This window comes from Schistocerca piceifrons, chromosome 1 (genome assembly GCF_021461385.2).
Source record: "Schistocerca piceifrons isolate TAMUIC-IGC-003096 chromosome 1, iqSchPice1.1, whole genome shotgun sequence".
NCBI classification, from domain to species: Eukaryota; Metazoa; Arthropoda; class Insecta; order Orthoptera; family Acrididae; genus Schistocerca; species Schistocerca piceifrons.
The window spans coordinates 102,147,790-102,172,470 of record NC_060138.1 but is presented as its reverse complement, the minus strand read 5'-3'; the positions used below and the strand labels follow the sequence as shown (position 1 = coordinate 102,172,470).

General features: G+C 38.8%; 1 protein-coding gene across 1 annotated transcript in view; it reads right to left on the bottom strand.

Moving 5' to 3' along the window:
* The window catches only part of LOC124714903 (transcription elongation regulator 1), a 255,985-nt gene that overhangs the window by 88,820 nt on the left and 142,484 nt on the right, over positions 1–24,681 (bottom strand). Inside the window, exons 12-13 of the mRNA XM_047243059.1 lie at positions 19,493–19,701; positions 383–533 (exon numbers count right to left, since the gene is read on the bottom strand). Of these exons, the coding sequence (XP_047099015.1) occupies positions 383–533; positions 19,493–19,701 (360 nt within the window). The remainder of the gene's footprint in view (positions 1–382; positions 534–19,492; positions 19,702–24,681) is intronic.

Here is a 24,681-nt window from a genome sequence, read left to right as displayed (position 1 = left end):
AAAAACTCTTGCTTCGTGAACATCACAAAGTAAATAAGACAGGAAGGAATCATCAAAGACAAATGCTAACCTTTAATAGCAAAGAAAATGCAAGCTAAAAAATTCTGAGTTTTTATTTTAGGAAGCGATATCATAATAGTTATTATTCCCAAAGAAGACTACTAGAAAAACAAATACTGATGGCTAAATAATAAATGATGTTACAAATCTGGCACAAACCCATTTACACTGTGAGCAAATGGCCAACAATCCTCTCTCCTGATAAGAGTGATTACTGCAACTTTCAAATGAAATATGAAGCTCTGTGTAGCAAGTACAGGGGCAGCACTGCTCAAAGGTGAAATATGCTATGCAGTGCAGGCATAAAGTAGGCATGTCTCACCTGTTCACGGCGCATCACCTTCTCCTCTTTTTCCCGCTTCCGAACCTCCAGCAGATATTCATTGAATAAGCTCTCACGTTCACGCATTTTCTCAATATTCTTGAAACGCTCATCCTTCCCATGCTTTTGAGCGAAGTCACTGAATGATGATCTGCAAAAATAAAATTAGGATGTGCAGCAATAAGTCCACTTCAACTGTGGTTAGGGGCACACAACTCTCCAAAATCATGTCGAAATTAAGACTTGATCCAGAATACTGAGCAACACAAAAGTATTGTTATAATCATGATTTTATTAGTTTCCTACTAAGAATTTCAACCATGATTCTTTAAGGCAGGGGTGTCCAACCTGCAATCTGCACACAGTCCACAGCAAGTATCAACACAACCCAAGTAATGCGCATCTATCATACGATCAGTAAAAAAGAAATTTTAACTGATACATAATCCTAAAGATGGGATAAAATATACAGCCATATTTTTATATTTGACACAATAACTTGAAAACCAATTTCAGCATTTTTGAAAAAATAATCAAATTTATGTATTTATGCAACACCTTTTTCAAACAATATGGATACAGGGTGACAATTATTGAACTATATGAAATAAGATCACATCTTCTGAATGGTTTGCATTAGGACATTCAAACTAAACAGCTGGCCATGAGTATTATGGGAATTCGTACGAGTTGAAGCCCATTTTCTTTTGGATATGTTAGTCAGTAAGCAAACCTGACACATTTGGGGGACTGAGAATCTGCATTTCGCGATCGAGAAATATCTTCACCATCAACGCGCGTGCGCGCGCATTTGGGGGCCGCTTTCTGCTCTGTGCTACCCAGAGGCCACTGGCATGGACCTCTATCGGTCGCCATATTCACCAGATCTGAACACACGTGACTCCTTTTTGAGGAGCTATATTAAAGACAAGGTGACAGCAATAACACCAAAACTATTGCTAAGCTGAAAAGAACCATTCAGGAGGTCATTGACAGCATTGATCTTCCAACACTTCACTTCATTGGGTCATGCAGAATTTCACTTCATTGGGTCATGCAGAATTTCACTATTCATCTGTGACACATCACCACCAATGACATTTATACGTTGAACAAAGTGTGTGCACACCGTAGTTTGTAACTAATTTACGTTTTTTCATACAGTTCAATAACTGTTACCGTGTATGTTGCCAGATTCCTAGTTTGAATGCATAGAGCTGTGGGTCAAGTGCCAGGAACGGCAGCCACCTTCCACCTTCCACCACCACCACCACCACCACCACCACCACCACCACCAGAGAGGGTGCCAATGCACTTCCAGCCATCAGCCATCACCCATCGGGATGTAGGGATGTAGCAACCCACCGAGAAGCTGGCTACAACTGCAAGAATTCCAGTCACCCCCAAGCAATGCTTTGTTCACTTTTATTAATCCATTAGGACAACATAATGTGCAAGTAGAAAGGTGTAAGTAGAAAGGTGTAATGACAAGAGAAGTTTGAAGCGTCACTGAAATACCGGCACATTGTGTCCCTGAGCATGAGAATGCAGTGATCATGTGGCTAGTGCTCAAGCTCTGTAATTGGTGGATCACTAGATTGGGGTTTTATACACCAGCGAGAACTTCCTGACACTTAGAAAACTGAAAACTAAACTCTGGAGGTTGGGGGGGGGGGGGGGGGGGGGGGGGGTTGGTAATGCTGTCTCCAATCTCGATAAAATGGATAGTATCTAAAGTGCGAGTCTAAATGAAACACATTTTGGAAAGATCTTTGATGTGCAGCAACATGTACGCTGCATTTCTTCGTTTTATGAAGGTATAAATTCGAACTCCACCGAACACTGCATGTTACTTTCCGAAGCAATGAAATCAAGATTGCGACACGCTTTTGTAAGCCAGTCATAGCTTGTCACGTGACCTCGGCAGCTGATGACAGCACAGGACACGTAGTGTAGTCAACCAATAGCAAGATCACTCTTAAGTAGGGCGAACACACAAAAAGAAAAGTTTGTGGTTTAAATTAATATACATAGTTTTACTAGAAGGAAAACAAAGCTTTCACAAATAATATTGGTCTCGAAGATTAATAAGCTGCAAGAGAAGCTAAGCTTCCACATATAATGCTGATCATTTTGCGCATGTTACACTTTAAGATACATCACACAAATGTGCCAGTAAAATTTTTAATAACGACATAAATGTCTGATCTCCTGGGCTCGAAATTCTTCTAGATGTTCGTCCTCAAAGAGTTGATTTTTAAATGAGAGTCAAATGGTCTGTGATTTAAGAAATTCATCGCACATTCTCGCACATAGTTCATCTTGCATAAATGGAAATTTACTTTGAAAGTAACACTTTTCAAACCACCATTTGCAATATTTTCCCGTGACCTGTTAGAAATTGGTTAGTTTCAGCAGTTGCCAGAGAGCGCCTACGCAGCTACGATGATGTAGGGAGCCCGCATGTTCGTATGTGTAAAATATTAAATGATCTTGCATCATGCCATAAAAGAAACAAGACATCAAAGGATACTTCAGGAGCATCGGAATTTCGTGAACTATACTAAAATGCATAATTCGGCTTAAAGTGCACAATCGTATGTCCAGATTCAGATGTAAATTTTCTGGAGTACCAGTACTGTATCATCTCATGTTTGGTTCTTTATTATGGCATAATGCCATACGAGCTGGAAGATGGCAAATGTGCACTTGAAATGCAGCGAACAGTTGAAACTAGCCAACAGTGTGAAATTAAACACTTCGTTTCAAATAAATTGACTGCCTCGGCGGAAAATATTAATAAAGGCCAAATCTCTTTTGCAAACCGACAAAAATAACTTCATTGTTCTGCAAGGTGATTAATGCTTGACTGCCACAAAGGTGGAAATAAAACCTGGAACGAACAGCTTATTTTAGCCCTCCATAATTACGCGAATGTATATCAATTCACTTGGTAGCTCCCAGCCACAGAAATCCGTTTTGTTTTCATTTAATGTGAGGAAGAGGAAACAGCAAAATCACTAAACGTAAACACAGGTCACGTGGAGACTACCCACCTCCCCACTACAACTCAGACTGCTCTGTGCATCAGCCCTGGATCTAAATTATTTCCGAGCCAGAAGCCAGAAGCGGGAGAAGGTACTACTCACACACGACTCAACTGCGCATGCGCAAGAGCCCGCCCGCAACTGCTGAAATGAATCAAACGTAAACAGCTGTCATGTCACGCTCATCGGAGGCAATTTGTTGTTAGGAAGCAATGCATATTCTTCCTAAAGCCTTTGAGACACTTTGGTTGGCAGGCGCTTGTATAAGAACTGTGTTTTGTTGTTGTGTATGGCGCATTTCCTTTGTGACTGAAGTTTTATTTTCGTTTTTTTTTTTCTCTCGATCATGTTTTTTTGCTGCAGCATTATTCTGCAGAAGCGGGATACAGTAATATCCTTCCTTAGAGTATTGTTCTTACCAGTCAAAATCACAAAAATTTAACCTGGTAACTAAAATAAGGAAAAGTTCCCGGAATTCTAAAAAATTCCTGGGTTTTTCCCGGTTTTCTCCCGGACGGAAAAATTCCTGGGTTTTTCCCGGATCTCCCGGGTCGTATACCCTGTTGCAGGTCCTCAGGGGAAATTCATTATAACTGATGTTGATGGATATGGAAAGGAAAGGGAAGTTGGTAGATTTTATTCTTTTAGTGTATTTCGCTTGATGCAAATAGAGGAGCTTAATATATTGCTACACACTCCACTACCAAAGACATCAGCTGTTTTGCTATTTGTATTCACTGGAGATGAGGTATATCCATAGTTGAGGCATTTTTATCAAATCTTACAGTCAATGCGTTTTAGATCCATGGAATGAATATTTCAACATATGCTTTTCCAGATCACAATGATTAATAGACTGTGCTTTGGGAATAATGATCGCTATGTGGAGTGCATTTGGGAAGCCAACAGAAACTTCAGCAGAATTTGCTAGTGAAATTGTGAAATGTACTTCCTCCACAAAATTGTCATTGATCCACAAGGCTCTTCGAGTGTCAATGAACAACATACAGTAGACACTGAGCGTTCTATACAATGCATTTATAAGACAGGACTGAACTTTAACATATCTTCAAATGAAGCTGTCCAAATAAGACAGTTTTGAAAACTTTCTCACATAATAAAATGCAATTTTCATGTGTTTCTCAGCTGCACTACTTCAACTTTATAACCACCTCTCGTTTTAAGACAATGAAAGAAATAAAAGGTTAATGAAACGTATCCTGTACTTAGTCTGTAATTCTGCTGCCACCTCATCACATAACTTGTCCAAAATTAATCATTTGCGATGATAGTTGTTTCACTGGTCTCATAAGCAACACTGTGTAAAATCAGTTTTTGGACTGACGCTAATACCCGCAGCAACAGCCAAATGCTGCCAGCATTGTCCGGATGCAGCCAGAGTCACTCTAACGCTCTCGTCGCCACTCTATGAAACACATTTTTGACTTGCTCAGCACTGCTTTGTGCCACTCTGCCTGTAGCATCTCTGTAATTCTACACTCTGCTCGCTGTGTTGTGCTGCTCTGGTTGTGCCGTGCCACTTCACTATAACTGCAGCCCCAGAGACTAGTCAGGAAGAACAGTGTGCAAAGAAGTGGAATAAGGAAGAACTAAGAAATGCAGAGGAACATTTGAAGTTCTCCAAGGCTACAGGTACTGTAATAAGGAATAGCTTAGTAGACAGCTCAGTGGAAAAGGAATGGACATCTCTACAAAGGGCAATCACAGAAATTGGAGAGAACAACGTAGATACAAGGAACGTAACTGCAAAGAAACTGTGGGTAATGGAAGAAATGCTTTGGCTGATCAATGACAGAAGCACAAAAATGTTTAGGGAAATTCAGGAATATCGAGGTACAAGTCATTTAAGAACGCAATAAACAGGAAATGCAAGGAAGCTAAGGTGAAATGGCTATGGGAAAATTGTGAAGAAATCTGTAAAGAATTGACTGTCAGAAGGACTGTCTCAGTATACAGAAAATTCAAAACAACCTTCGGTGAGTTAAAAATCAAGGGTGGTAACATTAAGAGTGCACTGTGAATTCCACAGTTAAATGCACAGGAGAGTGTGAATAGGTGGAAAGGTGTATAGAATGTATGAGACAGACAATATAACGTCAGACTTTCAGAAAGGCATCATCCACCCAATTCCCAAAATTGCAAGAACCAACAAGTGTGAGTGTTATGTTCAGTCAGCTTAACACTTCACGTATCCAAGCTGCTCACAAGAATAATATACAGACGAATGGAAAAGAAAATTGAGGATGTGTTAGACGATGACCAGTTTGGCTTTGGGAAAGGTAAAGGCAACAGAGAGAGAGTTCTGATGCTGAATTGATAATAGAAGCAAGACAAGAAAATTCAAGAGATGTTCATGGGATTTGTCAAACTGGAGAAAGCATTTGACAATGTAAAATGATGCAAGATGTTTGAATTCCTGAGAAAAGCTGGGGTAAGCTACACGGAGAGATGGGTAATACGTACAAGAACCAAGAGGGAACAATAACAGAAAGACAGGTATATAGTCTTTCACCCTACTGTTCAATCTATACATCAAAGAAGCAATAACGGAATGAGGAGAAAGATTCAAGTGCTGAATTACAATTCAGTGCAAAAGGACTTTAATGGTAAGATCAACTGATGACATTGCTATCTTCAATTAAAGTGAAGACAAATTGAAGGATCTGCTGAATGGAATGAAGATTCTAATGAGTACAGAATATGGACTGATAGTAAATCAAAGAAAGAGTAAAGTAATGAGAAGTAGCAGAAATGAGAACCGTAAGAAACTTAACATCAGGATTGGGGATCACAAAGCAGGCAGTCATGGAATTCTGCTACCTAGGTAGCAAAATAATTCATGACAGATGCAAACCTGCCAACTTTCAAAAACAAATCCAGAAGATCCCAAATCACAAAAATTTACCATGTGCATGCATTGCAAGGTGTTCAAGGTGTTGAAACATAGCAAGAAAAGACTACACAAAAAGAGATTACAAATAACGTTAACAAATATAATGTAGTCTACATTTTATGATCACTATTTTCGAATTCTGAAGTTAGGTACTTAAACAAGTTACTTGCTGATGAGTGTTCATTTGCCATCACTTAACAAACAGTTCACACACTTCATAAGAATGAGCTTTTCTGTGCTTGATCTTGCAAGCCACAATATGAGCGACACTGTCAAAACTACTAAGCTGAACATTTATTTACACTTATTTACAAAATTTTCTCTGGCGCACAGAACACTGGCTATATTCCATTAAGCTACATAGGAGACATTAAGATGAGTAGCTTCCTTCCTTTTCTTCAGAAATTCTGAAGGAAAACTATTCATGTAACATGGACTACTGCTACTTGTTTTCAAAACAGAAATGGATCCCCGACTTCCATTCGACATGGAGGAACTAAACTGACTGCAATTCTTCTTCACCAGAAAGCATTAGCCTGGATATGCTACTGTGCTTAGGAACACTTTCAGCTCCACGAATGCTCAAGTGAGCCCATCTGGTACCATTTGTCAAGTTCTCACTCTCAACAGTAGCAAAGTCATCAACCTGCAAGGCCACAAATTGGTTCTGAAGCACATTCATTGTGTCCTCAGCTGACTCACGTTCCTTCCTCAGCAGCAATGATGGAAACCTTTCTACAAGAAATTCTACACAAGAAAACTTCGCATCCTCAATTTTGGAAACTTCTGCAACCTTTGCATGCTTCAGTACTTCATCACTGAGGAGAAACTTGTTTATGATATAATCACATGCAGAGCACAAGTAAGCCCTGATGTACAAAGAGAATGTTGATTTGTCTATCATTAAGTTTATTCACCCAATTCACTGACTGAACATGCATAACTTGAGCATCATTATCTCTCTGATTCTCAACAAGATGGTACTGAACTTTCTGTAACAGGGAAATCTTTATAACTTTAGGTTTAACAAACCTAGAAAGAAGCTGCCGTAATAGATTCGTCATTAGTCCTACCAGTTTATGACTTTGAGGGGAAGCACTCTGAAGTGCAGACTTGAGATTCTCAAGTACGAGAATGACAGCACACAGGAAAGCACAGTATGCCTTGTTTAAGCCTGAAGAGAGAAACAAACAGTTTTTCTTCGCGGATTTGAATAATGTTGTTCTTCAGTACAGGAGTGTCAGATTTTCTGGCAGATGCAAATCTCTTGGGGGACAACCAATTCTGATGACTCTATAGCATTCCTATTTCCATTGTCTTTAGAACAACCAAGCTCAGCTTTTGGGATTGTAACAATGTTAAGCTACTTGTTGCACACTGAGCACTAACACACACCTCATCTTTAAAGAACCCAACTGATAGATCCCACTGCTCCAACAGTCTCTGCAGATACTTTCCTAAAGACAGCCATCTTGTGTACCCATGTTTTAATATCTTCTTAGTTTCCTTGTCATGAAGCTCTTGAATTCACCCAGAAAACTGGACACCTACCACAAAATCCAGAAATCTTCAGGGAAAACCGGAAAACCTGGCAGGTATGTAAATGGAGCAAGGAGGACATAAAGAGCACGCTAGCACTGCTAAAATGGGCATTACTGACCAACAGAAGGCTACTACTATCAAACATAGTATTATATGGTAGTGAAACATGGACTGTAGGAAAATCTAAGCACTTCCGATGTGGTACCGCAGAACAATGTTGAAAATTAGGTTGACTGATATGGTAAGGACTGAGGAAGTTCTCTGCAGAAACGGCGAGGGAAGGACTATATGCAAATCACTGACAAGAAGAAGGGATGGGATGATATGACATCTGTTAAGACATCAGGGAGTAACTGCCATGGTACTAGAGGGAGCTGTAAAGGGTAAAAACTGTTGACTAAAAATGGGGTGGGGTGGTTCAGGTCTGCAAAAGATATGATTTCTGCAGTACAAGCATGCTGATTTCTTCTCCAACAGACTTCAGAACACAACTGGAAGTAGCGCATTGGCATAAATAGGTGTCATTTTATAGCGGAAACATTTGCTGCCCAGCAGTACTGCTACGGCAAGGAGGGTATACTAGATGAAAAGTGTGACATGTAGCCACCAGCAGCAGACAGGGGTTCAGCCCTCCGCCACCATACCTGCCTCCTGCACTAAGTCGAGCAGCCAGACTTTGTGCCATGGCTAACCCAGGCCCACACCATCAGCGAGGCTGACTCCTACTCAGGGGGCAGTGGGTCAAGTTCCTGGCACAGCAGTGGATTTCCAACACTGCCGGAGTGGGCGTGAATGGGCATCCTACCATCACCCACCCCTCAAGATGCAGCCATCCACCGAGGAAATGGATATTGTTGCAACAGTTTTGGCTATCCCCCTAGCACTACATTTTCTGTGTGCTTGTGGTGTGACCCCATACCCGAGACATGTACTGCATGCAGGGCACTGGCATCAGCAATCCTTGGCATGCACCATAGCCAGCCAGTTGTGTGCTAGCTGTCACCTCATCAGCCGTGCTGCCTCTGCAAGTGGCGAGAAGGGTGTGGTCACTGCCCAATATCAGCAGAGACAAATGCCTGAGTAAAATGAAGTATTTATTTTGACAGCTATGTCTGCCTGGGCCACCACCTGCTTTCAACTCTGCCATAACCCTCTGCCGCCCATCATTCTGAACTGAAGCCACACCGTCACCCCTGTGGTCATCTTCAGAATTCCTTAACTTCATTGACTTCGTGACCATCAATCGATGTTAAGTTTCTCGCTGTTCTCATTTCTACTACTTCTCATTACCTTCGTCATTCTCAGATTTACTCTCAAACCATACTGTGTGCTCATTAGACTGTTCATTCCGTTCAGCAGATCATTTAATTCTTCTTCACTTTCACTCACGATAGCAATGTCATCAGCGAATCGTACCATTGATATCCTTTCACCTTGTATTTTAATTCCACTCCTGAACCTTTCTTTTATTTCTATCATTGCTTTCTCGATGTACAGATTGAAGAGTAAGGGCGAAAGGCTACAGCCTTGTCTTACACCCTTCTTAATACGAGCACTTCGTTCTTGATCGTACACTCTTATTATTCCCTCTTGGTTGTTGTACATATTGTATATGACCTGTCTCTCCCTATAGTTTACCCCTACTTTTTTCAGAATCTCGAACAGCTTGCACCATTTTATATTGTCGAACACTTTTTTCCGGTCGACAAATCCTATGAAAGTGTCTTGATTTTTCTTTAGCCTTGCTTCCATTATTAGCCGTAACGTCAGAATTGCCTCTCTCTCCCTTTACTTTTCCTAAAGCAAAACTGATCGTCACCTAGCGCATGGTATTAGCATTGGTCACCCAGGTTATCTCACTGACCGTCTCTGATTTGGATAAAACTCTGCTTAGCAGTTGTTCTATGGAAATAAATAACAATACCTAATTTTAGAAAATTTCATTTCATGACACTTCTAAATTTTGAATTTTGTTGTTTTTAACATTGTGATGGCACAAAACAACATTTGCTAAGAATCTGAAAATAAATTACTTTTATTTATCATACAAACAATGTCAAACTGGAGGCTGTATGCTCTGCAATAGGAGGATCGTAGAAAAAACTTTTAGCTTTAAGTAAAACAACTCTTCCTCTTTCCTTTGTGAAACAAATTGTGAAACAAATAGTTCACCATTACTTTGAACCTCAAAGGGAAGGGATAATCCTTATTTTCTATGAAAAATAATTCTCAAAGATGGTAAAATATTTGGTAGGTTGGTAAAATAAAACCAATAAAGTTGTCCTTTATTTTTTGTTTTTGTACCAATTCTTTCTTGAGAAAGTAAAATAAGACAATATAATTTCAATGACGATTTCCTTTTGATCTAACTGAAATTTTAGTGGTTACACTTACAAAAGAAATTGGCTCATCCAAATGTGTCTTAAAAAATTCTAGCTAAACCAGACCGCCACATAGAGTAGACATAATTTGTAACAGAAATACTATTTTCTGAAAACTGTCAAGTTCTAATTGATGATTTAGGACATTTAACAACCACAGCTAATGAGGAATGAGATCCCGGAAAATATCCTCTTATATGGGCTAACGGAATGACATCTAATGATGTGAAATATGTGTAAACTGTACAGTAACATGTTGTGTTGTATTTGGTTCACTTATTATCCATAATTACTATCAAGCTACATGTCTTGATGGGCTATGGACTTGCCAATTGTTGATAATTTACACCTAGATACATTGTCTAGGGGTAGCGTCTTTGATTCATAATCAAAACGTCTTCGGTCCTATGTTCGATCCCCGCCGCTGCTTAAATTTTGATAAATAATCAGCATTGGCGGCAGAAGACTTCCGGCATAAGAAGTCAGCCTCATTCTGCCAACGGCCTTGTCAAAGAGGGCGGAGAAGCGAATAGAAGTTCAGGGCACTCTCTTGTCCTAGGGGTGGGAAATTGCCCCTAAAGGCGGAAGAATCAGCAATAATCAACGACATGAGGATGCAGAAGGCAATGGAAACCACAGCATTAAAGAGACACAATGTGTATCCACAGGACATGTGGCCTGTAATTGAAGAAGTGTCATGATGATCTCTCCATTGGCAAAAGATTCCGGAATAGTCCCCCATTCGGATCTCCGGGAGGGGACTGCCACGGGGGAGGTTACCATGAGAAAAAGATTGAATAATCAACGGAGGGATAACGTTCTACGAGTCGGGGCGTGGAATGTCAGAAGCTTGAACATGGTAGGGAAACTAGAAAATCTGAAAAGGGAAATACAAAGGCTCACTCTAGATATAGTAGGGGTCAGTGAAGTGAAGTGGAAGGAAGACAAGGATTTCTGGTCAGATGAGTATCGGGTAATATCAACAGCAGCAGAAAATGGTGTAACAGGTGTAGGATTCGTTATGAATAGGAAGGTAGGGCAGAGGGTGTGTTACTGTGATCAGTTCAGTGACCGGGTTGTTCTAATCAGAATCGACAGCAGACCAACACCGACAACAATAGTTCAGGTATACATGCCAACGTCGCAAGCTGAAGATGAACAGATAGAGAAAGTGTATGAGGATATTGAAAGGGTAACGCAGTATGTAAAGGGGGACGAAAATCTAATAGTCATGGGCGACTGGAATGCAGTTGTAGGGGAAGGAGTAGAAGAAAAGGTTACAGGGGAATATGGGCTTGGGACAAGGAATGAAAGAGGAGAAAGACTAATTGAGTTCTGTAACAAGTTTCAGCTAGTAACAGCGAATACCCTGTTCAAGAATCACAAGAGGAGGTGGTATACTTGGAAAAGGCCGGGAGATACGGGAAGATTTCAATTAGATTACATCATGGTCAGACAGAGATTCCGAAATCAGATACTGGATTGTAAGGCGTACCCAGGAGCAGATATAGACTCAGATCACAATATAGTAGTGATTAAGAGCAGGCTGAAGTTCAAGACATTATTCAGGAAGAATCAATACGCAAAGAAGTGGGATACGGAAGTACTAAGGAATGATGAGATACGTTTGAAGTTCTCTAACACTATAGATACAGCAATAAGGAATAGCGCAGTAGGCAGTACAGTTGAAGAGGAATGGACATCTCTGAAAAGGGCCATCACAGAAGTTGGGAAGGAAAACATAGGTACAAAGAAGGTAGCTGCGAAGAAACCATGGGTAACAGAAGAAATACTTCAATTGATTGATGAAAGGAGGAAGTACAGCCATGTTCCGGGTAAATCAGGAATACAGAAATACAAGTCGCTGAGGAATGAAATAAATAAGAAGTGCAGGGTAGCTAAGACGAAATGGCTGCAGGAAAAATGTGAAGACATCGAAAAAGATATGATTGTTGGAAGGACAGACTCAGCATACAGGAAAGTCAAAACAACCTTTGGTGACATTAAAAGCAACGGTGGTAACATTAAGAGTGCAATGGGAATTCAACTGTTAAATGCAGAGGAGAGAGCAGATAGGTGGAAAGAATATATTGAAAGCCTCTACGAGGGTGAAGATTTTTCTGATGTGATAGAAGAAGAAACAGGAGTCGATTTAGAAGAGATGGGGGATCCAGTATTAGAATCGGAATTTAAAAGAGCTTTGGAGGACTTATGGTCAAATAAGGCAGAAGGGATAGATAACATTCCATCAGAATTTCTAAAATCATTGGGGGAAGTGGCAACAAAACGACTATTCACGTTGGTATGTAGAATATATGAGTCTGGCGACATACCATCTGACTTTCGGAAAAGCATCATCCACACAATTCCGAAGACGGCAAGAGCTGACAAGTGCGAGAATTATCGCACAATCAGCTTAACAGCTCATGCATCGAAGCTGCTTACAAGAATAATATAAAGAAGAATGGAAAAGAAAATTGAGAATGCGCTAGGTGACGATCAGTTTGGCTTTAGGAAAAGAAAAGGGACGAGAGAGGCAATTCTGACGTTACGGCTAATAATGGAAGCAAGGCTAAAGAAAAATCAAGACACTTTCATAGGATTTGTCGACCTGGAAAAAGCGTTAGACAATATAAAATGTTGCAAGCTGTTCGAGATTCTGAAAAAAGTAAGGGTAATCTATAGGGAGAGACGGGTCATATACAATATGTACAACAAACAAGAGGGAATTACAAGAGTGGACGATCAGGAACGAAGTGCTCGTATTAAGAAGGGTGTAAGACAAGGCTGTAGCCTTTCGCCCCTACTCTTCAATATGTACATCGAGGAAGCAATGATGGAAATAAAAGAAAGGTTCAGGAGTGGAATTAAAATACAAGGTATCAATGATACGATTCGCTGATGACATTGCTATCTTGAGTGAAAGTGAAGAAGAATTAAATGATCTGCTGAACGGAATGAACAGTCTAATGAGTACACAGTATGGTTTGAGAGTAAATCGGAGAAAGACGAAGGTAATGAGAAGTAGTAGAAATGAGAACAGCGAGAAACTTAACATCAGGATTGATGGTCACGAAGTCAATGAAGTTAAGGAATTCTGCTACCTAGGCAGTAAAATAACCAATGACGGACGGAGCAAGGAGGACATCAAAAGCAGACTCGCTATGGCAAACAAGGCATTTCTGGCCAAGAGAAGTCTACTAATATCAAATACCGGCCTTAATTTGAGGAAGAAATTTCTGAGGATGTACTTCTGGAGTACAGCATTGTATGGTAGTGAAACATGGACTGTGGGAAAACCGGAACAGAAGAGAATCGAAGCATTTGAGATGTGGTGCTATAGACAAATGTTGAAAATTAGGTGGACTGATAAGGTAAGGAATGAGGAGGTTCTACGCAGAATCGGAGAGGAAAGGAATATGTGGAAAACACTGATAAGGAGAAGGGACAGGATGATAGGACATCTGCTAAGACATGAGGGAATGACTTCCATGGTACTAGAGGGAGCTGTAGAGGGCAAAAACTGTAGAGGAAGACAGAGATTGGAATACGTCCAGCAAATAATTGAGGATGTAGGTTGCAAGTGCTACTCTGAGATGAAGAGGTTAGCACAGGAAAGGAATTCGTGGCGGGCCGCATAAAATCAGTCAGTAGACTGATGACCAAAAAAAAAAAAAATAAAAAAAATAAAAAAAATAAAAAAAAAAAAATAAAAAAAAAACATGAAAGAAGAAATAAATTTTGTTACAGGCTCTCCCTGGGACACTGAATTGTCTCACAAAAAACATATAAAATATTTTCAAATTTCTGAATACCAAGATGACAAGAGCATAGTATTTTTAAAGAAAATGTTTCTGAGCAAAAACAAGTCCGAAAACAGGGATAAAACAAACCTGAAGTAACTGTTTCAGTAAACATTTTTACCAAAGTGATGAACAATCTAGAGAGATACCAGGTATAAAAGATGTTGGAAGCACATGGAAAAAGCAATGAGAAAGAAAATGGTTTATTTCAGACTCCGTATGAAATTTATTAACATTTTAAAACCATGTATCTAGAAATTAAAGTAGTACAGAGAGTTAATTTCACCCTAAATGGAAAAACTTGTTCCACATTCTTACAGTACCAAGTCTCAAGCAAAATATTATAAGACACTCAATTTGATGTAAACATTGCCACAGTATCAATGGACTTAGTGACAATTACTACAATTACTCTTATTACTAACCAGGATGAAGCCCAACGATATCTATGGAAACACTACACTGTACATCATATTAAGATTAACATAAAAAAATACTGTAGAAGGAAGATTAGTTAAACAACTTGTGTTATATCTGATGACATGAAACATCTTCATATAGTTCATAAGATGCAAGAAACTGTGTCTTAATTTAAAAAAGAAACACAATGCAATGCTAAAAACGTTCACTAATTTAGTGATGGCTGTGCAGGCTAGTAAAAAAGTAAATTTAATCTTATAAACCTATGTCCTCATCATGACGATTTTAATATCAGTGCCGAGTGGTAATTTTTCGCAACTAGCCACAGAAGAAAACAAATGTGATGGCATAGGGAGAACATCTAAAAAAGGTTAGCATAAAAAGAAATTTTACAAAGGCCCCTAGGAAACCAATCATTATCTGCATCAGATTTGTATCAGTTTTGTACCATTATCTCCAAAAGATAAGTTTTATTTTATTTCTGAAGAGTTTGTACATCAGATACATTCTGACCCTGCATTACTTAAAGTTACCTAGTGGAACCTGAAGTTCCTGGAACTTTGAGCTATTAGATAGTTTACGGAACTTGGAAGCAAGTCAGATCAGTAAAGATACGGACCAAACACTGTAACATAATTTAAGGAAGGACTGGCATCTTTTCAGAAAGGATAATATGTGTTTCCTTCAAGATATGTATCTTGTAAATACTCCAATCTGTGGTAATCTGACTTAATTATTGAACAGAAAACAACATGTTATTGTACAATTTATGCATCCCTCAGGACCTATACCATCATTTCATTGGTCCAAATGAAAGGATATTTTACCAGTTCCCGTTCATCATGTGCTACCTGTTATTAAAAATTCCACGACATCAACTAAAAGAACCAATTTTCAGGTGTAAATTCTTTATTCAGAAAAAATGTTACTTTACAAATTACATCTACTATATGTAGTGCTGGAATAAAAAGAAGAAAAAACCCTAAGCTATATACATGTTTTTAAATACTATTGGTTTGGCCTGTTTCTTTTATAACTTTAAACATAAATTTCAGCTGGTCAAAACTATTATTCATGACCCTTGAAATTTCAGTCATTTATTACACATCCAAGAATTATTATTTGTTACAAAAACAAAAGAAATAAAGGAACAAAAACTCCATTAATTTTATTTCCTTGTGATAGCCCATGTTTGAGAGGTTTTTTTTGGGGGTGGGGGGTGGAGGGGTAGGGGTGGGTGGGGGGGGAGGGGGGGGGGGGGCGGCAAGGCAGGAGTTCTATCTTTCCCTCTATGCGATATACCAGGTGATCAAAAAGTCAGTATAATCTGAAAACTGAATAAATCACGGAATAATGTAGATAGAGAAGTACAAATTGACACATGTGCTTGGAATGACATGGTGTTTTATTAGAACCGAAAAAATACAAACGTTCATAAAATGTCCGACAGATGGCGCTTCATCTGATCAGAATAGCGATAATTAGCATAACAAAGTAAGACAAAGCAAAGATGATGATCTTTACAGGAAATGCTCAATATGTCCACTATCATTCCTCAACAATAGCTGTAGTCGAGGAATAATGTTGTGAACAGCACCGTAAAGCATGTCCGGAGTTATGGTGAGGCATTGGCGTCGGATGTTGTCTTTCAGCATCCCTAGAGATGTCGGTCGATCACAATACACTTGCGACTTCAGGTAACCCCAAAGCAAATAATTGCACGGACTGAGGTCTGGGGACCTGGGAGGCCAAGCATGACAAAAGTGGCGGCTGAGCACACGGATCACCAAACGACACGTGCAAGAGATCTTTCACGCGTCTAGCAATATGCGGTGGTTCTAACAAAACCCCACGTCATTCCAACCATGTGTGTCAATTTTTACCCCTCTATCTACATTATTCTGTGGTTTATTAAGATTTCAAATTTATACTGGCTTTTTGATCACCCGGTACAACGCAATAGCAAACGATGTTTTTTGTAGAAAAAATGTAAGTATATATTCAAAATATAAGTATACATTTTCTTCTCTCTTTATGATTTAATTGAAAAGATATGACATTTTTTCTACAATCCTTATACTACTGAGCACACCTGGCAAAGTGAGGTTGTGAGCCATCCACCCCTCCAATGAGCACTATTCCACTCCCAATCCTGCTCACACTGTGTCATCACAGCTTTGCTGCATCCTTCGTTTGGTTAGCAGCAATCAAGAGGAGCAACAACTCTCCTACTACAGGCAGCGTATCTTCAACTACTTCCTCAACACATAGGATGTTGCACCTTCGCTTGCTTGCCAACTCCGAAGAAGCACATTTGTCTTGATAGGCCTCTTGCACCTTGTGTTCCGTTCAGAATTACTCTGTTTCATATTGTGTTATTACTCAGTTGTCATTTGGTTATTACTGTGTCTATTATTATGGTTTTGATTCTCAAAAATGTCAAAGATAATTAATACTGTAAACTATGCTTTCTATGAGGAGTAGGATAGTAAGTTTTTTTTTTCTCCTTTTTCTCGCCCCCCCCCCCCCCCCCCCTCTTTTTCACAATTCTCATGAAAAACTCTCAAGACAAACGCTGTGCTTTAGTTGTTAAGTTTAAAAAAGAAGAAGAAGGGCAATACAAGAGTTGCCTGAACCATAATGTCTTAAATAAAAGGGGTTAACTGCATCATATGAGGTATACTTAATATTACCAAAAGGTCAGCGGCAGTACTTGTGAGAGTAAGTGCAATATAAACATCAAAAGCATTGGTTACAACAATAATATAAAACTGCTGTTATGTAACGTAATACTACAAAAAGTTGAATTCTTGATCAACATAGCATAAACAATTTAATTGTGAACTGTTGGTATTATTCTGTGTGTGTGGATGAGGGGGTACTTACCAAACCGATATTAGTCGACTAAAAACTTAATAATGGGCTACTTACCAGTACATAGTTCCAATGTTCAGAACAATAGGTTTGGATATTTTTAATGCAGTTGAGAAGTGTGTTGATCAAACAGTTTTTAATGCCAAGCAATTTGTAACAATAGTACACTAGCTATGGTTGGTAGCAAAAATGGCTTCATTAGTCAACTAAGAAAAAAGTGAATGAATTGTTTAACTTTTCCTTGCATTATTAATCACAAAGCACTATGTGGAACAAGTGTCAGGATGTTGTCCGCAATGAAAGATGTTATGAAAATTATGAATATAATACAGGCAGAAATATATCAGTATCTAATCAAGAATTTAAACAATTTCTGGAAGACACTGAATAACTAACTTCATTATCAGAATAAACACTGTACCTGGTATGTTTATGGATATTGATGGATTCCTGTGTAAGTTAACTATACGACGAAAATTTGTGTCATTTCCAAAGTTGCTGTCAATTGAAAGAAAAATACACGGAAGGAAAATTTTCAACATTTCCTTTCATTATTAATGGAAGTCTCCAATGAGCTTCCTAGTTGTTTTAAAGATTTGAAATTTATAAGAGCCAGATATCATTTTCTTAAATAAGCCAATGAAAATTGGTCTTGGAAGAGATCTTCAACAAGTGTCAGTTCACAAACTGATACATTAACGCTATCCAGAATAGGAAGATATCCAGTAATTTTTGAATTCATGCTATGAGATAGTTACAAAAAACTCGCACTTTGCTCTTAAAATTAAAATCTCTCTTCAGATCAACACGCATTTGTGAAAGTACATTTTCTTCAATTAATTACAAGGTTGGTTTGAAATATTTTTGGAATCACCAAGAGAGGTCAGCGCCAGCACAACGATTTGTTCATGTGATCTTCATTGGAGTGTTGCCTGTAAACACATGCCACGTCAATGTTCTTGGAAGAGAGCTGTGGCGGTGACAAGGCTCTGTTGTTCTCACGTAGTGATTTGCGAAGATGGAAAACAAAATCGAGATTCGAGCAGTCATTAAGCACTTTGTAAAGAAAGGTATGAAAGCAAAGAACTGTCATGCCAATTTCTGGATTACACACAAATTTGGTCAGGAGAGCTTAGATGATATGTGCAGTGGTCAGCCAAGGTGTGTCACTACTCCAGAAATCACAGCAAATGTGCACAGAATGGTCATGGAGGATCGCCAATTGGAAGTGTGTGAAATTCCTCACACTTGCCAGATGTCATCTGAAAGGGTGTATCAATTTTTAACTGAAGGAGTGCCAGCACCATGGCAAAATTACACTAACTAAGGTATGAATTGTGGCCACACCTGGCTTATTCACCTGATATGGCTTCCCAAAACTGAAAATTTTTCTTGGTGGACGAAGATTCACTTCAAACGAAGAGTTGATACCCGGAGTTGACAAGCATTTTGCAGGCCTTAAGGAACATTTTTTCAAGATGGAATCAAGGCACAGGAACATCGCTGGACCAAGTGCATTAACTTACAAGGAGGCTACAAATAAAGAAGTTTCAGTGATTTAAGTACTTTTTCTCTACTCAATTCTGAGAACTTTTCAAACCACCCTCAAGTTATCTGCTCAGCTTGATGTTGTGACCACTGAGTCACTGAAAAGGACATTCCGTAGTATTATACTGACAATGAAACATTTTATTACGTGCCCGTACAGTCCGCAACAGTAATAATAATTCTCTCACTATGTGAGAATCACAGCAAGTGTGCGAGTATAGGATTTGGGAATGAGGACATGCTGAGGTATGAATCGGTCCAGGAGGCATACATGGACAGCTAAAGCAGTTAAGGAGACTGCCCATGATAAGCAGGAAATTGAATACTGAGCCCCAATCCGGTTCAAATTTCCAATTGATTTGTGAAGACATCTCTTCAAATCAATTTAGTTCCACAATGGTTCTTATTCAACTCTGTTCCAGTTACTGTTTGTTTCTCAAACCTGCCTTTTCTCTACCTCGTCACACAATTTGTAACAAACTTTCCTTGGATGATGCAAACAAATTACACCAACCTGAAATCTGTGAAGATTACTTTTAGAATCGAAGTGATTTAACCATTACCGTGAAACAATTACTCACTTGCCATGCAGATTGGCTTCTTCCATAAGCTTGCGAAACTCATCCTTGCGTTCCTTCATTTTGTTGCGCTTTTCGCGGCGTTCTTCTTCTGCTCGTTCCTTCACATATTTTTCAAACACTTGTTTCCTTTCTTTTGATGTCAACAATAGGTAGCGTGGGTCAAAAACTATCTTGTGTAGTTCCTTTTCCCACGTGCTGAAGGCAGAAACCTATTCACAAACAGAACAGAAAATTAATCAATTTTTTAAAATATTAAATATAATTCTATTGCACACAATGTTAAAATGCATTATTTTATCCATAACATTACAATGCATTTCGTTATTTTCAAGAAACAGAGGTATCAAGTTTCACAAAATTTGTCTAACCATGCCTGCAATTTAGTACTGCTGAAGGCCTGACTACATCATTAGAAATAATGCACGACAGAAAACCAATAAATAAAACATAATATTAAAAATTTGTAGGTTTTTATATTGGTGAGAATTTTAACTGGAAGTTACACAAAACAGATCATCTTCGATGTCTAGAATCTGGAACTTTTGCATTAGTTATAACAGATTTAGTAGATGAAAGTATCAGAAAGTTGACTTAATTTTCCTTCTTTCATTCATTCATTCATTCAGTAATGTTCTATGGAATCATATTCTAGAGTAACTCGTCATTGACGAAATAAGTGTTTGTTGCATTGAAGTGTGTAGTAATGATAAGAATGGTTTCAAGTATGTGAGTCAAGTCTGTGGGTACCAGAGGTTGCCCACATCTGCTCTAAGCAACTGGACATTCTGCTAACGGCCTCACAGCATATTCACTATTCTATGAAGTTTGTCAATAATTAACCAGTCTGGAAACAGCAACATTCACAAATATAATGCTAAAAGAAGAAATGATTTCCACTATCTGTAACTTGATCTCAGTATGGCACAGAGGTACAGGAATATAAGAGAGAATGAAATTAACTTAAATTATAAAGCACTGTATATATAGTAGTAATAACAATCAAAAAGTATATTATGAAATCATGTATACTAGGGGCGGGCAGGAATCCTGCACGTGTGCGGTGCACTTGCACGCGTGCAGTGAACAGGTGTTCTGCGTGCACACAGGGGCAAGCTGGCCACCTGCTTATCTCCCCTCCCCACCACACCATCTGTCCGCTCCTTTCTGTGTAATGCGTTTTGTTTCCTAGCTTGCTTTATTCAATGAAGGAATAAGATTAGTGGGAGTGCTTGAAAGAAATCATGGTTTGAAAGAGTACATATTACTTACGATACGTTTTATTTAATTATCACAGGTGGAGTTTACAATATGTTTAATATCTGGAACAAAAGTTCAACATACAGGCAAACACAAACAGTTACATAAATTTTCATCACTGATGTTTGCTCTTAACAGATACTTATTAATTTAGCAAATGATTTTCCATCTCTCGCTATATTAAGCGCAATCTTATAGCTTGCACGTACCGCTGGGTTATCATTGTTGTCGTCCTGAAAAATTGAAAACAGTGCTCCATAAAATGTTAAATCAGTTAGATGAGAGACATGATGAAAGAAAGTCGCAGATCTCTCATGAAAACAGCATCTAGTATCGTCAGATCGCTCTTCTTAAGCTCAGTCAATTTCCCCATCCGCTCAGAATCCGACAATAAATTGTACTCACCCTTGTGAAATTTATTATAACGGCCTTCAATACTAAACTTCCGCTGACCAGCGAGAATACTGCCACATATTAAACATTTCGAATTTTCACGTTTTTGCACAAATAAAAAATGATTCTCCCATTACTTTTTAAAAGACAGCAAATCTCCACTTCTCCGTTTCCTTGTTTCACTCTGCATTTTCCAGTTCTTGAAAGGCAATGTTCACTACGTAGTGGTCGCTTCACATCAACGTCTGCAGCTTAGCCCGGCACTACACTGCCGCAACCTGCCGGCTGTCGCCACTGCCCCGGCCGACGATTGCACGCGAACAGCACACGTGCAGCGCTGTGCGCTCATGAGCCACGTGCAACGTTTGCCCACCCCTGATGTATACAGTCAGCATGTTGCCACATTTTTGCAGAGAAGGAGTACTACAACTGCAAAGTTGAACACTTCACAATATGACAAGAGTTCACAAGTATGACCCATGGAACATACAACTAATTAACTAATAAAGCTAGCACTATCTTGAAAGGTATTCTTGTTTAGAAAGAAATAAAGATCTGTATCAGTGCAATGTTACCGCACGTGAGAAGTTTACAATAAAGCCATTGGTGGAATAAAAAATAACAGGAAGAAGAAAGGTAACAACTTACTGTAGAAGTAAGGTGTTGAGAGTCACCAATGTGTACATAAACAAGTTTGAGGATTTTGCAAAATTTCAGGCGAGTCCTCCTTCAGAGCTAATAGAAAACACATATGAACAACTGCACAGCTACACTGTCAACTGGGACAGTGTAACCATGCACATGCATGCATATTCTACTTAGCTCTGAACAAGTATTCATCCGAAAACTGCTGATAATCTCAGTCGGGTTTAAGTGCCTATTGACAGCTCATTTAATGTTTACCATACATAAATGTGACTAGCCTGTGGGAATAGATCTCACTGGGCTATACCAACTAGTTCAAATGAAAATAGGTCTAAATCTCATGGTCTCATTACTACCCATACTAGGGCCGTTAGTATATACTGATATTTTTTCCAAAAATTATCGACATATATGGGTGACAGATTCCCCCCCCCCCCCCCCCCCCCCCAATATATCGATACCAAAACAGCAATATCGAGTGCTGATATTTTTATTTTATATTATACTTTTCTCACAATTTTCACAAAATATATGAAATTGTATTAGGACGTAATTTTACTTTCACCATGTGAAGGAGTCTTACTACTTTTCGAGCTTTCATCACATCCGATATTTTTCTCTGTGTGAACCAAGTATATGTGGAACAAAAGAAGAACTTCGACGGCATGGTGGGCACGCGGCAGGGGGGTGTGGGGGTGGGTGTGTGTGTGTGTGTGTGTGTGTGTGTGTCGAATAACAAGATTTCCAATCAATGTGACGAAACAGCACACCAGTTGCATTAAAAAATAATTTTTAATGCACCTAGTGTGCTATTTCTTGCCATTGACATTCTTCAAAAACAGTTTCTGAAAATTATGAACAAATACCTAAATGACAAGATTGGTCATTGGGGTGGGTAGAGTTGTGTGAAGGTAAATGCTGACTTAATTGGCGCTTCCAACAGAAACTGCAATGTTCAGCTTAGGTCACAGGCGTTTGCAGAAGTGGGGGGGGGGGGGGGGGGGGGATAAAGGGAAGTCAATATGAAATGTTGTGGACAAGTCCAATATGCGACAAAACCAAATGATGGATCCAACAGATACTTTTTATTGTGTCACTTACAAGCAGTTACCATTGTTGGGAAACTAGTTATTGCCAAGCTTGAGTGGGCATTGTTTTCCTTTCAATTCTTGCTGTAAAGGGGATAGGCAGGCTGTTTAATTTACGGAACATCTAATAATTAATCAGTACTTAAATATACAGCTCTAAAACCAACAGTATATTTACAATGTGTAACCGATATTTTTACAGGAAGGTACGTCAATATTTTTGCCGATATACCAAGAGACCATAAGATACTTTTTAAACATTGATTTATCGTATTCTCGATATTTTTAAAAATATGAAAAGTTCTAACACATGTATGTGAAAAATAAACATTTAAAGTGACCCAACTTGCTGATAAATTGCTCAATATGGTAAATGAATGACAGACGAGCTGAATCTTCTACAAGAGTTTTTGTCACATGAATGACTGTAAATGATTTCTCATGCCACGAAAACATGAAAAACACATTAATTTTTACTGTCTCATTTTTTCAACCTCAGACTCTTTTGCAGCTTCTTCTTCTTCTTCTTCTTCTTCTTCTTCTGCATCCTTTATCTTTTTCATAATAAATTTCATTCACCCTATTTTTTGAGACCCACTGTTGAATGTAGAAACTCCTTTCAACAAAAATACAAACGAAGATGACTAATCAAAAGATGGCGCAGCATTTTCGTTTTTGAAAAATTATAAGGGAGTTCTACATCCCACTGGACCTTAAGTGGGCTGTTTTTTGCAAAGTAGTTAAACTGAAAATGTTCGTGATGAAATCATCTGCTAAAGTTGCTAGTTATTTATTGACTGAAGTCTTTGCATGACCAGGTTTCACACACTCAGCCTTATCCTCAGGTGAATTTGAAAATTTAAATAAAACAATATTTCTAAACTAAAAACAAGCCAACAGTATTAGAACAAATGTTAATTGGTGTCACTTAAATGCACCCCAATGAATATACCTATAAATACTAGGACTATGTCTCCATGTCAAAGCTAACTTACAAGACAGCACATCTTCCGTGTATGGCGCATCAGACTGAATACTCAACTGGGGCTGCTAAGTGCTATACCACATACTGCACTCCCCTGACTTAAGCTCTCGTGTGTTCAACTTAATTTCTAAACTGAAAGAAACACTTCATGGCATTTGCTTCAGAACTGCTACAAATTCGTCGGGCAATAGACCACGCCGCTCAAATTGTCAACAGAACTGGCACAGCTGAAAGTATCTTTCGACTTCCACATCACTGGCATCTGGTTATACACAATGCTGGTGACTACTTTGAAGGTCACTCGAACTTTGAAACACGTATCTATTTTGTACGAGCTGTAAATAAATAGTTGCCACTATTAAAGTTCCAACCCTTATACAAGTTTACTTTCAGAAACCAAAGCAGAAGAATAGCAAGAACGCCGAATAATTATCTGAGAATATATTCCTATGAAAACTTTAAAACCGCCAGTACCATCACTCATTTTCCAGCAGATCTTCCTGGAATGATTGTAACTGACCCATATTTCATCAAGGTAATAGACTGTTGAACTACCCCCTTCTCTTATATTGTGAATCTTTATATGGGATGTAGTTCATGCTGCACCTATGACACTTCTTTGAACTAAAGACACTCTTATTTGCCTATCAGGAACCAACGCCTTTTAAAATTCTTTACATTGACAAAGCACTTACCATTGCAGCTAATTTTCTCCAGCGTAACTGTAATATGTTTGTGTTGGGCATTCATCATTTACATGGAGCACTTTAAAACATCGTTACTTTTGTGTTAGAGGTTCCTTGCGATTCTGATGCTTTCCA